Source organism: Meles meles, chromosome 6 (assembly GCF_922984935.1).
Source record: "Meles meles chromosome 6, mMelMel3.1 paternal haplotype, whole genome shotgun sequence".
In the NCBI taxonomy this organism is placed as follows: Eukaryota; Metazoa; Chordata; class Mammalia; order Carnivora; family Mustelidae; genus Meles; species Meles meles.
The window spans coordinates 118,180,831-118,196,314 of NC_060071.1; the positions used below are offsets into that span (position 1 = coordinate 118,180,831).

Below are 15,484 nucleotides of genomic sequence, written 5' to 3' on the forward strand. Positions count from 1 at the left end.
GAGGGCCTAAATAAATAAAGCAACTATTAACAGACATAAAGGAAGAAACTGACAATGATACAATAATAGTAGGGGATTTTAATACCTCACTTTTATCAATGGATAGATCACCGGACACAAGACAATAGTGGATCAGAATGGACACACTAGAGCAGATGGATCTAACAGATGTATTCAGAACATTCATCCGAAAGCAGTAGAATACACACTCTTTTCAAGTACGCATGGAAAACTCTCCAGAATAAATTACATGTTATGCCACCAAACAAGTTTCAATAAATTAAAAAATACTGAAATCACATCATGCCTCTTTTCTGACCACAATTGTATGAAACTAAAAATCAATTACAAGAGAAAGTCTGGAAAGAACACAAATACATGGAGGGTAAGTAACATTCTACTAAGCAATGAATGGGTCAACCAAGAAATTAAAGAGGAAATAATACATGGAGACAAATGAAAACACAATAGTTCAAAACCTTTGGGATGCAGAAAAACCTGTTTTAAGAGGGAAGATTACACTAATACAGGCCTATCTCAAGAAACAAGAAAGATCTCAAATAAACAACCTTATACTTAAAGGTTATACTTAAACCTTATACTTATACTTAGAAAAAAAGAACAAAGCCCAAAGCCAGTAGAAGGAAGAAAATAATAAAGATTAAAGCAGAAATAAATGAAACAGAGACTTACAAAAAACAATAGAACAGATCAATGAAACCAGGAGCTGGTGCTTTGAAAAGATCAACAAAATTGATAAAACTTTAGCCGGACTCAGAGAGAGAGAGAATTCAAATAATAAAACCAGAAATGAAAGAGTATAACTGACACCACAAAAATACAAAGAATTATGAGAGAATAATATGAAAAATTATATGCCAACAAACTGGAAAACCTAGAAGAAATGGATAAATTCCTAGAAACATACAATTTTCCCAAACTAAATCAGGGAGAAACAGAAAAGTTGAACAGATTCATTACTAGCAATAGAACTGAATCAGTAATCATAAAACAAAAGTCCAGAACCAGAGGGCTTCCTAGGTGAATTCTGCCAAACATTTAAAGAAGAGTTAATAGTACCTATTTCTTCTCAAGCTATTCCAAAAAATAGAAAATGAAGGAAAGTTCCAAATTCATTCTATGAGGCCAGCATTACCCTGGTACAAAAACCAGATAAAGATAACACAAAAAAGAAAATTATAGGCCAGTATCTCTGCTGAACACAGATGCAAAAATCCTCAAGAAAATAGCAAACTGAGGGGCGCCTGAGTAGCTCTGTCTGTTAAGTCTGCCTTCGGCTCAGGTCGTGATCTCAGCGTCCTGGGAAAGAGCTCCACACTGGGCTCTCTGCTCAGTGGGGAGTCTGCTTCTGCCTCTCACTCTCCCTCTGTGCTCTCTCTTTCTGTCTTAAATAAATAAATAAATAAAATCTTAAAAAAAATAGCAAACTGAATAAAATAATACATTAAAAATGTATTCAGCATGATCAAGGGGGATTTATTTCAGGGATTCAAAGGTGATTCAGTACTCATAAATCAACAGATGTAAAAAGGCATTTGACAAAGTAAAATATCCACTTACAATAAAAACTCAACAAAGTTTAGAAAGAGCATACCTCAACACAGTAAAGTCCATATATGAAAAAACCACAGCTAACATCATACTCAATGGTGGAAGCCTGAAAGCTGTTACTCTAAGATCAGGAACAAGACAAAGATGTCCACTCTCACCACTTTTATTCAACATAGTACTGGAAGTCCTAGCCACAGCAATCATACAAGGGAAAAAAAAAAGGTATCCAAATTGGTAAGGAAAAAGTAAAACTTTCACTATCTGCAGATGACATAATACTATATATAGAAAACCGTAAAGATTCCACCAAAAAACTACTAGACCTGATAAATGATTCAGTAAAGTTTCATGATACAAAATTAATATTCAGAAATCTGTTAAGCTAAAAAAAAAAAAAAGGACAACTGGGGTGCCTGGGTGGCTCAGTTGTTAAGTGTCTGCCTTTGGCCTCTGGCTCAGGTCATGATTCCAGGGTCCTGGCATCGAGCCCTACATCGGGCTCCTTGCTCAGGGGGAAGCCTGCTTCTCCCTCTCCCACTTCCCCCTGCTTGTGTTCCCTCTCTCACTGTGCCTCTCTCTGTCAAATAAATAAATAAAATCTTGAAAAAAGATTTTATACATTGCATACACTTCTACTGAATGAATCCCTTCCCTAGGGATTCCTTTTAGGCAGGGCATGCAGTAGTTAGGGATGCTTTGCTACTATGAAGCTGCAATAAACTCGTTTATGTATGAACTTCCTCGTGATTAATTTTAGAAAGTAACCTCAGCTTTACCAAGGTTAAGGTAATATGAAAAACTAGACCAATACTGTTCTATGCCTCGGCCTCTGCATAGTAGGACATGCAAGGACTTGCATGACCTTGAGAGCAAGTGACTCCTTAAATTTTGTACCCCAGATGCCTCTCTTGAGTTAACTAAATCCCAGCACTATTGTTGCTCTTCTTCTGTCTTTCCCCAGTTCAAGTTCCATGTGTGTCCTGGTGAGTCACCAGGGATCTGATTTAAAATCCTTCTCTGGAAGCCTTTTGTACTTGTATGTAGAAAATAGAGAGTTCTAGTTCCTTTAGGAGATCTGGTAAACAAATTGCCTACTTCTCCAGAAAAAAAAAAAAATACAGTAATAATGATTTTCCAATTAGTAGTAGGTTCTTTTAAAACATAAATCAAAACAGTATCTAGGTTGGGAGCAAAAAGAGCTTGTCAACGAGGAGCTGAGTTTTTTTTTTTTTTTTTTTTCCAATTGTATTTTTTAAAAATTTTATTTATTTATTTTTTTCAGCGTAACAGTATTCATTGTTTTTGCACAACACCCAGTGAGGAGCTGAGTTTTAAGCAGAAATCCAAGGTTAAAACGCTTTGTTATTGTTTTAGGCAAGTCTTCTAAACTTCTTTATCTGTTTAACAGATTATGAAGGAGAGATGGGAGGGAAAGGAAGCACAGAATTTGCTAGGAAGAAGCTTATAAAGCATGGAAAGACTCACCAAAAACTTTCATAAACACTGCCCATGCAATGCTGCAAATTTAGAGGGCAGGTCCTAATTCTGCTTCGTTGGGATAAAGGTACATGAGTGGTTCCTAAGAAAATTCCAGGACAAAGGTTCCTATAGGCCTGTTCTCATAGGATTCCCTATACCTCACCAAGAAAGGAGAGGAGTATCCCTACAACCCATAATCTGATTGGGACAAATAGTGCCAAACTAGTGGGCACATGCTGGACCACCCACCTTGACAGATCAAATTTACATAAATCTTGTGCTGAAAGAAACTGGTGCAGGATTGTCCTAAGAGGGAAGCCTGCCCAAGTCATTCCTCACCAACTCACCATGTTCTTGATGTGGGTCCTTGGCTGGCACCTTCTGTAAGAGCTTGAGAACATCTTCCTCCCTGAGGGCTGGAAGGTTGGTAAGATGGTGGAGAGAGTAGAGCACGGAGTGGCTGTCTCCACCATGTAAATGACTCAAGAGATCTCTCTTTGGTATGGGGTTGCTGAAGGGCAAAATTGAGAGGTTGGAAGAAAGTCAGTTTATATCTAAGTCTGAGAAACCCATCTTAGTTCCCTCTTGTTCTTTCTCTCTGGCCCATGACACTACAGGTTTCACTTCCCTCAACGTTAACTTCTAGTTGGTTTGGAATGGAGCAGAGCATTCATTTCCCATTAGGAAAGTACATCAAGTCAGCTCTACTTGTCTAGAAAGGACCTAGAAAGGGCCCACAGATAGGCTTTCCAATTTCCATGCTCTTCCTGGCTAACAGCTGACTTAAGGTTCTCTGATTGCTTTGAGTAACTCATCCCACTCCCCCTCTGCCCACTTTATTTCAGGAAGTGCTGGTGAAGTGGGTGAAGAACAAAACACGAACCCCGATCTGGGGAAAACCTCAGGCTAAGTTATCGGGAAGCACAGCCTTGTATACAGGCAAGAGGCAGGTGTTGCATAAACCTATGATCCAGGATAACACATGCCTAGGAACAGGGACCACACTTATTAGCTGTGTCACTTTAGGCATGTGATTTGCCTCCTCTGGGCTTAAGCTGTCCCACCTTTACAATGAGGACAATATCGGCATCTATCTCACAGAATCACTGAGGGGCTAAAGTGAAATTACCCACTGAAAGGGCTCAGAGCGATGTCTGGCATACAGAAAGTTGCTCAGAAAATGTGAGCTTTTGTTCCATTTATCACTGTCATCCTCAAATTATCCTCTAGTTATAACTTTATAGCTATGGTAAAGATAATCATTATTTATGTTCCTCTCCTGGTTTAATAGCTGGGATGATTATTAGTTGCAGGTCAATGGTGTCGACTCAAACATCTATGTGGAAGGCGGCCTGAAATGGTACACACGCGGAGCATGGGGTTTAGTGTGCCCAGTGGTGGGAAGGTGGCTGGCCGCATAGGACTGTACCTGCTCTGCTGTACACACCACTCCAGGACCTCCAGGTGAGCCCACAGCCCATCACAGGCATCCCTGAGGAGCTTGTCACAGCCCTGGTCCTGTGTTGATATGGGAGAAGAAAGAGATGCAGACTGAGGCACCTGGTGTCAGATAGTGACTGACTTCAGAACCCTGCATTCCGCCTCACTTCGAGACCCACAGCCCTCACTTCCGGAGTAGCTCGCGCTGCAGAGGGAGAGTTACCTGGGCCCTGTGGAGTGTCTGGAGCAGCCTCTTTGCTGATGCTAGGCTCTGGCAGTGTGTCCAGCCCAGAAGCACGAGCAGTCGACTGAGAGGCCGGAATTCTCTGTCTAGTAGGCGGCCAAGACTTGGGAAGTCTTCCTCTTTCAGCAGCGCTAGTGCCGTCACCTGTAAGCCAATGGAGGCTGCTGTAGACAGTTATGTGGCCCTGCTGCTCGTGAGGGTAGGAAACGTTTTAGTGAAACAGGGAGATGTCGGACAAGGATAGGAGTCTCCAGGTGAGTACAAAATGTCCACAGAAAGTCTAGACTAAGTTTTCCAAAGGCAGGGACTGACTTCTGTTGTAACCCCAGCTCTGAGCACAGTACATGGCACACAGGATGAGGTTAAGAAACATCTGTTGAATTAAACTAAGGCTCAGTTGTGGTCTGGATGGAGATCAGAGTCACTAAAGTCCCCCGTTGGCTCGGCAACATATTGCTGCCACTGTCTTTTCTTCCTCACACCGTACAGAAAGCTTATACGTATCTAACATCTTAGATCTTGCCAAAGGGTGTATATAAAATGACTGCAGTTCTAATTATGAATGACACTGGTTCTCACAGCCTTTTTTCCCCTGGGACTGTGGGATGGACATACCAAATGATTCACTGCTAATTAGACTGCTTTGTGTTGGATAAATGAGCCAGAGAGAAATGAGAAATGAAAAAGCCTATAGGAAAATCCCTGGGTACTTCTGTGATGGGGAATGAATAAGTTTGATTTACCAGGATCTGCTCGAGGAAATGCTTGCTGTTGCTCAGGCAGTAGAAACAGGCTGATTTCCAAGCCTGGGCAGGGTCAGGATTGGAGAACAGGGCTAGCATTGCCTGCTCAGGATCTAGATGATCGGGGGAGACTACAAAATCAAACCAGACAAGGTTACTGGGGAATAGGAAGGTATTTCCTAAGCTAAAGCCCATTCAAAAAACCAACAGATGTGAGAGTTCATTCTTTTAAAAAGTTAAACCAGGTTTTCTACACTTCTATGTTAAAGGCACTTTTACTTCTCTCAATAGCTTCTGAAAAGCTCTTTCCAGCTATTGCTATTGCTTTATTATTTCTTCCATCACTCCATCTTGGACTACAAAATCTGTACTTCCACGAAATAACACCTTACCATTTATGCGTAGCCTCTCCCCTAGATTTCGCGAGCAACTTGGAAGGCAACAGCCTAGAGGAACTTCAGAGGTTGGATACAGTGGAATTACCAGCATGCAAGGAGAAGCGGCAAAGGGAACACACCTTTTCCCGAGGGTACGGCCTTCACTGGCTTTTCTGTGGCCTTCTCTGCATAGGTATGGCCATACAGGGAGACCAGGCTCCATCCAGCCTTGTGTAGCAGGCAGTTGAGCACCTGCATCTCCTGCAGGGGACTCCCCCAAGCCCTGCAGGACTCCAGTAGTTCCTCACACAGGAGACGCAGCTCAACCCTGAGCGGCTCTGCGGGGCAACGCAGACTCCGCAGGGCTCCGTAGATGGCATCTACTATGCCAGTGGGCCCAGCGGTGGGGCCCTTCACAGCTCCAAGTGCCCTTCGAATGAGGTCCACCAGTGCCTTCTGCAGAGTGCCAGTGCCATCGTCCTCACGAAGCAGGAGCTCCAGCAGGGCCTGGGCTGCCTGGGGAGCCTGCCTCAGAAGATCCCAGAGCACAGAGACAGCTTCTGAGCTGAGCCGAGGGCTCCAGCTCTCCCGCCTCTGATTTCCGTCAAGCACAGGGCCTCCTGTATCTTGTGCTAAGGCTTCGTAGAACTCCTGAGTAGATGATAAAGCAAAGGGTCCGTGGTGAACATGTCTAGGATGTTATCACTTATATGCTTAATGTTTTCCTCTTTTCAGTGTAAATATGAGTGTGTCTGTAACAGCAGTAGTAGCAAACACATTATAGTTGTTACTTTGTGCTAAGCCCTTTACACAGAAAAATCAAATTAACCTTAAGACACTACTATTCAGAGTCCATAGTCTCTTATGGTTCGCCTCCCCTCCCCAATGTCCATAGCCCGCTCCTCCTCTCCCAATCCCACCTCCCCCCAGCAACCCCCAGTTTGTTTTGTGAGATTAAGAGTCATTTATGGTTTGTCTCCCTCCCAATCCCATCTTGTTTCATTGTCCTCATTTTACAAATGGAGAGATGGAGACAAAGAGAGAACTCAACTGCCCAAGGGCTTCATTCTCAAGCTAGGCCCCCTCACCACCTCCAAAATGTGCACTGTGGATCTAAATCAGGGGCTGCAAATTCATAGACCAAGCAGGTAACAAATGGACGTAAGACATGATGTCCACTCCCACGGCATTTAAATTCAACGTGTAAGAGAATATTACACACCAGTTTTTAACCTCTGCTCCAAATCCTAGCCATCCTTTGAGATATAGCCTATTCCTCACCCTTTAAAACCTTCCCAATACCTCCAACCCACAGGACTCTCCCTCTTTATTGGGCTTTGAAAGTACTCAAAATTAGTACCATCTGGTTTAATCCATAATTGTGGCATGTGTGTACTGGTCTTTTCTCCCTGACTAGATGGCCTTTGAAGGCAAGAACCTCTATAGCCTATAATTTGTTTGTAGAGCTGGGACAGAGGGGACAGAGGGAGAACAGAGGATGGGTTAGTAGGTGCTTTTCCATGCTTTAAAATCATGCCTATGGACAGCACTCGGGGGTGCTTCTTCATTAACTGCCTCCAAGATCGTCACAGGGCCATGAGTCCTCAGCCTAATAAACGAAAAGTCCTTATCTTAAATCCTATTGTTAGGGCGTCTTTAATTAGCTGGTGGCCTAGAGAGAGAGAGAGGGAGATCAGAAGTAGGCAGAGAGGCAGTCAGAGAGAGAGAGGGGGAAGCAGGCTCCCTGCTGAGCAGAGAGCCCAATGTGAGGCTCAATCCCAGGACCCTGAGATCATGACCTGAGCCAATAGCAGAGGCTTAACCCACTGAGCCACCCAGGTGCCCCCAGCTGCGAGGATTATTAATGCACCTGTTAGAGAAGAGGTATTCAACAAATAGCATTTCCTTTCTCCCTTTATATTCTCTTTGATACAGTGGTGAAAAATTCAAACACCAAGCTTAAATCTAAGTTAGATCTTCCTTTTATGTGGAATGAAAAAAAAAAAAACTTTAATCCCCTTATACTTAGTACTTCTAGACAATCCAACTCTAAAGAATTCTAAAATCAGGTAAGTTCATTATAATTCTGAACTCTCCTCAGAGGGACCTCTACCTAGCCTGGTCTTGTCTGAGAACACAGCCAATGTCATGGGGACAAGTTGAGCTGGTTGAGTGACTGTAATTCTGGGGTAGATGGCTTCCAAGCCCTCTCTCACCTTGAGGATGTTCTCTGGAATGTCACATTGGAGATTTTCTGATAATAACAGAAACTCAAGCTCTCTCCGGAAAACACTTGGGAGTAATTTCTAGAAGGATCGTAAGAAGGGAGCACAGTGATTAGACATATGCTTTAGTTAACAAATAGTAAGAAAATATTTCTCTGCAGTTAGTTTCATTTCTGCTGTTTCTCTAAAATAAAGTACTTTTAACCACTAAATTTCTGGATATGTTTGAGATATTTTCTTCTTCTTTTTTAAAAGGATTTATTTATTTGAGAAAGACAGAGTGCGTGCAAGGGGGAGGAGGGGCAAGGGAGAGAATCTTCAGACTTCCTGCTGAGCTCACAACCTAATGTGGGGCTCGATCTCATGACCCATGAGATCATGACCTGAGCAGAAACCAAGAGTCGTGGATGCTGAGCTGACTGCGTCACCCAGGCTCCTTGAGATACTTTTCTATATAATTAAAAACAGCTAAACTTGGATGCATATCCCTCTTAAATACTGACTTTTAAATCCCATGCTGAGCACCTCAAACTCCAAGGTTTGCTCACATCACGTGACTCTTCTGTCACATGAAGTCTTTTTCCAAGAATCTTCCCTGCAGTGTCCAAACACCCAGCTATGAGTAAGCCTGGGAGGGTATGGCCACTTCATCCTCTTTTGGTCCAAACCCTGGCTTTGAGTATTCATTTTAAGTTGGAAAACAAAAGAGGAAGGGATCTAATAGTTATTATGTACTAGATACTCTATGTCATATTTTCACACATTTAAAAAAATTTCATTTATTTCTAAATCAAACAAACCTATGACTTGAGCATACATTTTCCTAAAGATGAAACGGTTAGGAAGTATTTTTTAAAATATTTTATCTATTTATTTGGCAGAGAGAGAGATCACAAGTAGGCAGAGAGTCAGGCAGAGAGAGAGAGGGAAGCAGGCTCCCTGCTGAGCAGAGAGCCTGATGCGGGGCTCAATCTCAGGACCTTGAGACCATGACCTGAGCCGAAGAGAGAAGCTTAACTCACTGAGCCACCCAGGCACCCCAGGAAGTATTTCTGAATTATTTCAAGCATGAAAAAGAAAAAGTGACCTCATCAAATATTTAATGAGATATGCCATCAGAGATGACTGAAAAAAGGAAAGAGTGAGCCCCTGGGTCTTCCTGGACCTGCTTGTTTCAAAATAACTTGCCGGGGCGCCTGGGTGGCTCAGTGGGTTAATCCTCTACCTTTGGCTCAGGTCATGATCTCGGAGTCCTGGGATCGAGCCCCGCATCGGGCTCTCTGCTCAGCAGGGAGCCTGCTTCCCCTTCTCTCTCTGCCTGCCTCTCTGCCTACTTGTGATTTCTCTCTTTCTGTCAAATAAATAAATAAAACCTTTAAAAAAAAACAAAAACAAAAAAACAAAATAACTTGCCTTTACTGGGTTTTTAAAACTAAAATTATAGTTTCCCCATCTCCAGACACAAATACAAATCTAGATCTAGAATAAAATCTAGGACTAATCCTAACAAACACTGCTTTATTTTATTTCTTTATTTTTTTAAGTATGGAGCTCAGTGCAGGGCTTTGACTCTGAGATCACGACCTGAGCTGAGATCAAAGTCCAATGCTTAACTGATTGAGGCATCTAGGCACCCCAACACTGCTTTAAATTAAAGATACCTGTAAATCACATGGCTCACTAAAGGTTCTGGGAGTCATATTTTATTGAAAGGTTTCCTATCTCAAGCAAGAAGCACCTGCAAGATTGTGTGTTTGGGGGGGTGGTGCGTTAGAACACAAGTTCACACCTTCTCTATTCATGTGCCACTTACCGTATCAGAGGCTAAGACGATCTAGTATGTTCTCGGTGCAAAATCCTATTTCTTCTTACCACATCCTTCCCTAATGCACCTATGCCATCTCAATGCTTATATAATGCTAGTGATTAGAAGTTGGTGGAGAAAATTCATGCCGGAAAGCTAAAAGTTAAGTGCTTCAATTGAGGACTAAGAGGAAGGAATAGATAAGATGTCCAGAGAGTAGGCCCCTGATAAAGAACAAAATCTGGTTAAGACATTAGGACTTTACTCTAGAATGCTAAAGACTCCTTAGTTTGTAATTATGTTACTGGTGAAATTGCTTTATGCACGTGCAGGGTCATAAATGACTAACATTTCTAAAGCAGGGAAGAATTTCTTCTGCTTCTAAGCACAGATCTTACTATCAAAGCAAGGAATGTTCAACGCAGAAAAATTAGAATACAGAAATAGGCAGGTGAAAACACACAAATACAACCCCCAAATCTTGCTACTAAAAGAGAGCTTCTATTAAAACTGTGGTCTGAGGGCATCCAGATCATTTCTATTCGTGCATCCCAAATGCGTAGTTCTCTAAGGTGTTTCTTCATGCAGCAGAGTATGAACAACCCTCCATGTCACCGAAAGTTCATTTACCACATAATTTTAATAGTGGCATAGTATTTTAGAAATAGATTAGCGAGTCCTATACTATGGACATGGGAGCTGTTTCCAGTCTTCCTTTATTAGAAGCAACATGGCAGTGAACATCTCTGCAGGTAAATCTCTGCACACATGCTTCCACATGTAGAGATAAGTCACTACAAGATAAAAAGGCAGAGGGCGAAAGAGGATGAAGAAAAGAGGAACTGGAATCACTGTTTCAACTAATTGAAAAGGAAGTTTTTGGCAGAAGGTGGGAGACTGGAAAAAGAGGCAGCTAGCAAGTCCCCTAAAAGATGAAGGCCACTCTGGGTTAGCGACCGGCCTGGTCGAACTATTATTCTAGGTCCTTGTAAGAGTTGCAACCTTAGTCCTTCTAAGAGTTAAGTCTCTGAGGTCCTTGCTTAATGTTTAAAACATTCCCACATGTTTAAATAACTGAGGTACTGAAGCCTTAAGATTAAATGGTCTTTGATGTTGGGAAAAACAAGAACAACTCTTGGTTTGTGAGAAGGAGCCATGGAAGTGAAATCAACCACCTGGTCTGGTTGAGCCTCTGTACAGAAAATAAGCAACAGAGCAGCCATGACTGGGGCACCTGGGTGGCTCACTTGATTAAGCATCCAACTCTTGATTTAGGTACGGTCATGATCTCAGGGCCTTCACGTGGAGCCTCCTTAGGATTCTTTCTCCCTCTCTCTGCCCACCCCGGCAACCCCACTGCAGTCTCTAAAATACGTAAATAAATCTTAAAAAAAAAAAAAAAAAAAAAAGGCAGCCATGAAGTAGGCAAATATCCTTTAGTGAGGGTAAAGTTCATCTGGTTTGACAAATTCCATGCTTAGACTAGAAAGATTTTTAGTCAATAACAATAGATATTTTTTCTTTTCCTCTTTGAAGATTTTAATTCAGGTTTTCCCTTTTAGATCTGAAACTAGAGCCAACTCAATCATCCTGGGGTTGATTATTTTTAAATTTGGCTTCTCTTTCTGCCTTCTCCTGCTAGACTTTTTGTAATTTTTTTTTTTAAGACACTGCCAAAAACCTGTATATAAGGTACATTTAGATTAGGAATTTCTGTTATTTTTTAACAGCTATGGGAAGAAGTGTCAGGCAAAACTGGAACTGGAGGCAAAATTAATTCTGATGACAGAGGGGGAGTAAAGAAGAAAATCAGGCTGAATTATAGACATTTACAGAACAAAATTTATGGTTTCTTTAATAATGTTGAGGTAGAAAAACCTAGTAAAGTAAGGACTCAAAGTGAGAAGACCTTGGTTCCAGCCTTAGTTCTTCCCACTAACTGTACGGTGTGTCCCTGGGCCAGTCATCATTTCTCTTCTGGGTCAGAGGTTCCTCACCTAAATCTTAAAGTCTGAGGCTTAATACAGAATTGTGTCAGAGAAATTCCTCTAATAGATATCAACTTCTGATAATTATCACATACTTTTAAAAAGCCTTTTAATGGCAACCTTTTTTAAAAAAGCACTTTGTTACAAGTTTTCTTTCACTATTAATTTGTTCACCCTGTTTTTATACTTGCTAACTTTTAGTTTAATTCGTGTGGATTATTAAATTATTAATCAATGAGGTTGAAATCTGTAAGTATTCACTGCACTGGACTAATTAAAATGAGATTTTTGGAAGAAAAACCAGGGTTCAGCTCAGCCCATTCCCCATTACTTGTGTGTTATGAGATTCATAATTTATTTGCTATCTTGTCACTTTCACTTGGTTTTGCAAAACTCTATTCAGGCACAAGACTCACAATGGTATTTAACAAAATGGTATCACCTTAAATGGTATTACATTCCAATACATGTTAGTAAGGGAATGAATATATTTAGGTAGGGAGAAAGCAATAAAAATTTAAGCCATTTTCACTGTCAACACTGAGAAGGGAATATGACAAACCTCATAATAAAGGAAGTAAGAGATGAAAAGGAAATCTTTAGCCACTTCCAAGTTCTCAGTCTTGGCTTCAGGAAAAAATCTGAAATATAAACCTTCTTACCTTTTCCTGGGAGAACCATTTTTCCAGTATAAGAAACCAGACCCAGGCTAATCTTTGAGGGTTCATGTCCTGTCCACATCTGAAAAATGTGCAAAGAAAGTATTTCTAAACAAAGAGTTTCTACTGACCTTTACTCTTTTGTGATCCAAGATTTGGATTTCACTGCTCAGTCTATTTTAAACCTAAACAGGCAAGAAGACACTGTCCTAATGAGAAAATTTCAATTATATGGTAGATCAATAAAAATAGAACCAGAACAGAGCCAGCAACTTTCATTAAAAAAAAGGAAAAAAATTCTTACCCCCTACCTCCAACTCACTATCTAGTCTTTATCATTTTTAAACAAAATAACATTCATAGAAAACCATAAAAGCAAATCTCCCTAAAGTATGTTCTTGAAAACAGAAACTGAATCAAGTAGCCTTAAAGAAAAAAAGGAACTTCATAAAAATTTATTTTTAACTCTATGCTAAAAACAGGGATATAGGAATTCATAAGGCTTTCTTTGAAGTTAGTAATTTAGACAGAAACTGGCTAGAACCCAAATGAAAAAAAAGGGAAAAAAGAATCACCTAAGTCTCTACTCTGTATGTGTTAGTACAACACAGCTGTCACAAGGAAAAGTGACGGGAGAGACTAGACAGCACATTTAATTGTTAACAGCACTGCCAGGAAGAGCCTCACTAAAAATTTAGATAGAGAACAGTGGTTGCCAGGGTACCAAGAGGGTCAAAATACAAAGAGGTATTCCCAGGGAGTGAGGGAATTCTTTTGTGGTGATGGAAGAGTTCTGTATCTTGATTTTAGTAGTAGTTACATGAATCTGTACCTGACTAAAACTGCACAGAACTACATACATAAAAACAAATCCACATTTAAAAAATGGTGAAGACTTAATAAGGTCTGCAGTCTAGTTAAAAGAAATGTTATCAATGTCAATTTCCGGATTTTGATATTGTACCATAGGTATATGAGATACCACAATTGTGGAAAAGGTACTCTTTGCATTTTTTTTTTGCACTTCTTGTGAATGTAAAACTTTATATAACTTTTTAAATATAATATTCAAATAATTATTAAAAAAAACTTTAAGTGAATTGACTTACAGTCTTTTGTTAAAGCTACAATACCTTCAATTACATAAGCAAGAAGAGTCTTTCTGGAGGCAAAGAAAATGCATTTCAATGCAGTTCCACCATCTACTTTAATAATAATAATCAAGAAATGGTGGTTTCAGGCATACTTTGCTGGCCAGGCTTACATGCTGTTTAAGAGGATAACTGAAAGCCAATACTGATTTAGTACTAAACATATATTAGAGAGGTAAACTTTCAGAGCAAGCGAAATACACTCTGCCTCTGATAATTCCTCTGAGGATAGTTGAGAGAGGCATGTTGACCAGAGCCCAAATAGTGACCTTGTGTCTCTTGCCCTCTGACTGCCTGGAATAAAGAGAGATCCTTACCTCAGCTGATCTGGACACACCACCAGCGCCTGAAGTATATCTTCCACCTTTTTTGGGATATCCCCTTGTGCCTCGTGTAGCTGAGGTACACATGCCTGGGCTAGCTCCCATTCTCCTCTGCGAAGGCACTCACAGAAAAACCCAAAAAGTTGCTTCTGAGAAGCAGTTTCCTCTTTTCCAAATGGATGACGCATTTTCCCAGCACAGAGTGCAGGGAGATAAGAAGAAATAAATTACGCAGACCACATTGTCAATTTTCTCATTCGTGGAGCACCTCCTAGAAACAATACACACCACAGAGAGGAGAAACGGAAGGAACTATAATTAGCCAAACTAGTAACTGCTAGCCCGGCTGGGAAAAGCGGGACTTACTTCCCTAATTATTGTTTTAAGTTTGATTTGACGTGTTACTCTTTTTGAGAAGTTCCACCTTTCCCCGAGGGGTGGATCCCATCTCTCTACATGCATCCAATATTTAATTAATCTCAATGATCTAATAGTATTAGCTCAGGGTGCAGACCCATAACCGTACTTTCATATTCCCCACTTAACGCCCATTCCGACTCCAAATCCCCAGGTGGTCGCCTCCTTAAGGATGAGAAATTCAGGAGGAACCTCCCTCGTTTGAGCTCTCTTAAGGCAGATGAGGGATGATTTGGAGAAGAGTCTGTGTCAGAGCTGAAGGCCATTGGGGATTGGGGCTGAGTGATGCTCCCTACAGGGGTCGTGGGGAGCGCCCCCTCCTTCTTTGAGGTGCCTAACACTTACCCGCTCCCGGTGCCCAAAGCAATAGAGCTGCCAGCGCAGCCATGTTTGAACCGAGTCAGGTGATAGATCCCATACGGGAGGTTGCCCGATGGCCGGGTGGGGTGGGACGACTGAGAGCGGCTACTCCTATTGGTCAGTGGAGGGACGATGCAAATAAGGCGCCATATTTGTTTGGGTCACGTGTGGCCACCCCTTCGGACCAGAGAAAACTAGACAACGAAAGAGTAAATCAGCTACCCGGCTAATAAGGACCGTTCCTCTCAGTTTTTACCACTCCCCAGCTCAACACCTGTTTTGCGTTCATCGGAGCAGATGGCAGGAATATCAGTGTCCCTTGATTTTTTTCTTCTTTTACTCCCCAGCATTGAAGTCAGCTCTTATTTTTTGTTTTTTTAAAAAGATTTTATTTATTAGAGAGAGAGGTAAGAAGTAGGCAGAGAGGCAGGCAGAGAGAGAGGGGAAGCAGGCTCTTTGCTGAGCAGAGAGCCTGAGGTCGGGCTCCATCCGAGGATCCTGAGATTATGACCTGAGCCGAAGGCAGCGGGTTAACCCACTGAGCCACCCAGACGCCCCCATTACACATTTTTTAAATGTAGTGACAAAACAAAGAAAAAAGACAATTCCAAGCAAGGTTTTTCCTGGCTTCATTCACTCCTTGCTGCTGTTCCTTTACAGCACTTTGATAATCACTGTAGCGAGAAACTGGCTGGAACTCAT

At 41.4% G+C, this 15,484-nt stretch overlaps 1 protein-coding gene across 1 annotated transcript in view; it reads right to left on the reverse strand.

Moving 5' to 3' along the window:
• The window catches only part of ZFYVE26 (zinc finger FYVE-type containing 26), a 62,409-nt gene extending 47,591 nt beyond the window's left edge, over nt 1-14,818 (reverse strand). Inside the window, exons 1-9 of the mRNA XM_046008614.1 lie at nt 14,768-14,818; nt 14,000-14,276; nt 12,535-12,613; nt 8,072-8,161; nt 5,996-6,506; nt 5,479-5,609; nt 4,715-4,879; nt 4,481-4,569; nt 3,399-3,562 (exon numbers count right to left, since the gene is read on the reverse strand). Of these exons, the coding sequence (XP_045864570.1) occupies nt 3,399-3,562; nt 4,481-4,569; nt 4,715-4,879; nt 5,479-5,609; nt 5,996-6,506; nt 8,072-8,161; nt 12,535-12,613; nt 14,000-14,193 (1,423 nt within the window). The 5' untranslated portion in view covers nt 14,194-14,276; nt 14,768-14,818. The remainder of the gene's footprint in view (nt 1-3,398; nt 3,563-4,480; nt 4,570-4,714; nt 4,880-5,478; nt 5,610-5,995; nt 6,507-8,071; nt 8,162-12,534; nt 12,614-13,999; nt 14,277-14,767) is intronic.
• Between the last annotated feature and the right edge of the window lie 666 nt (nt 14,819-15,484).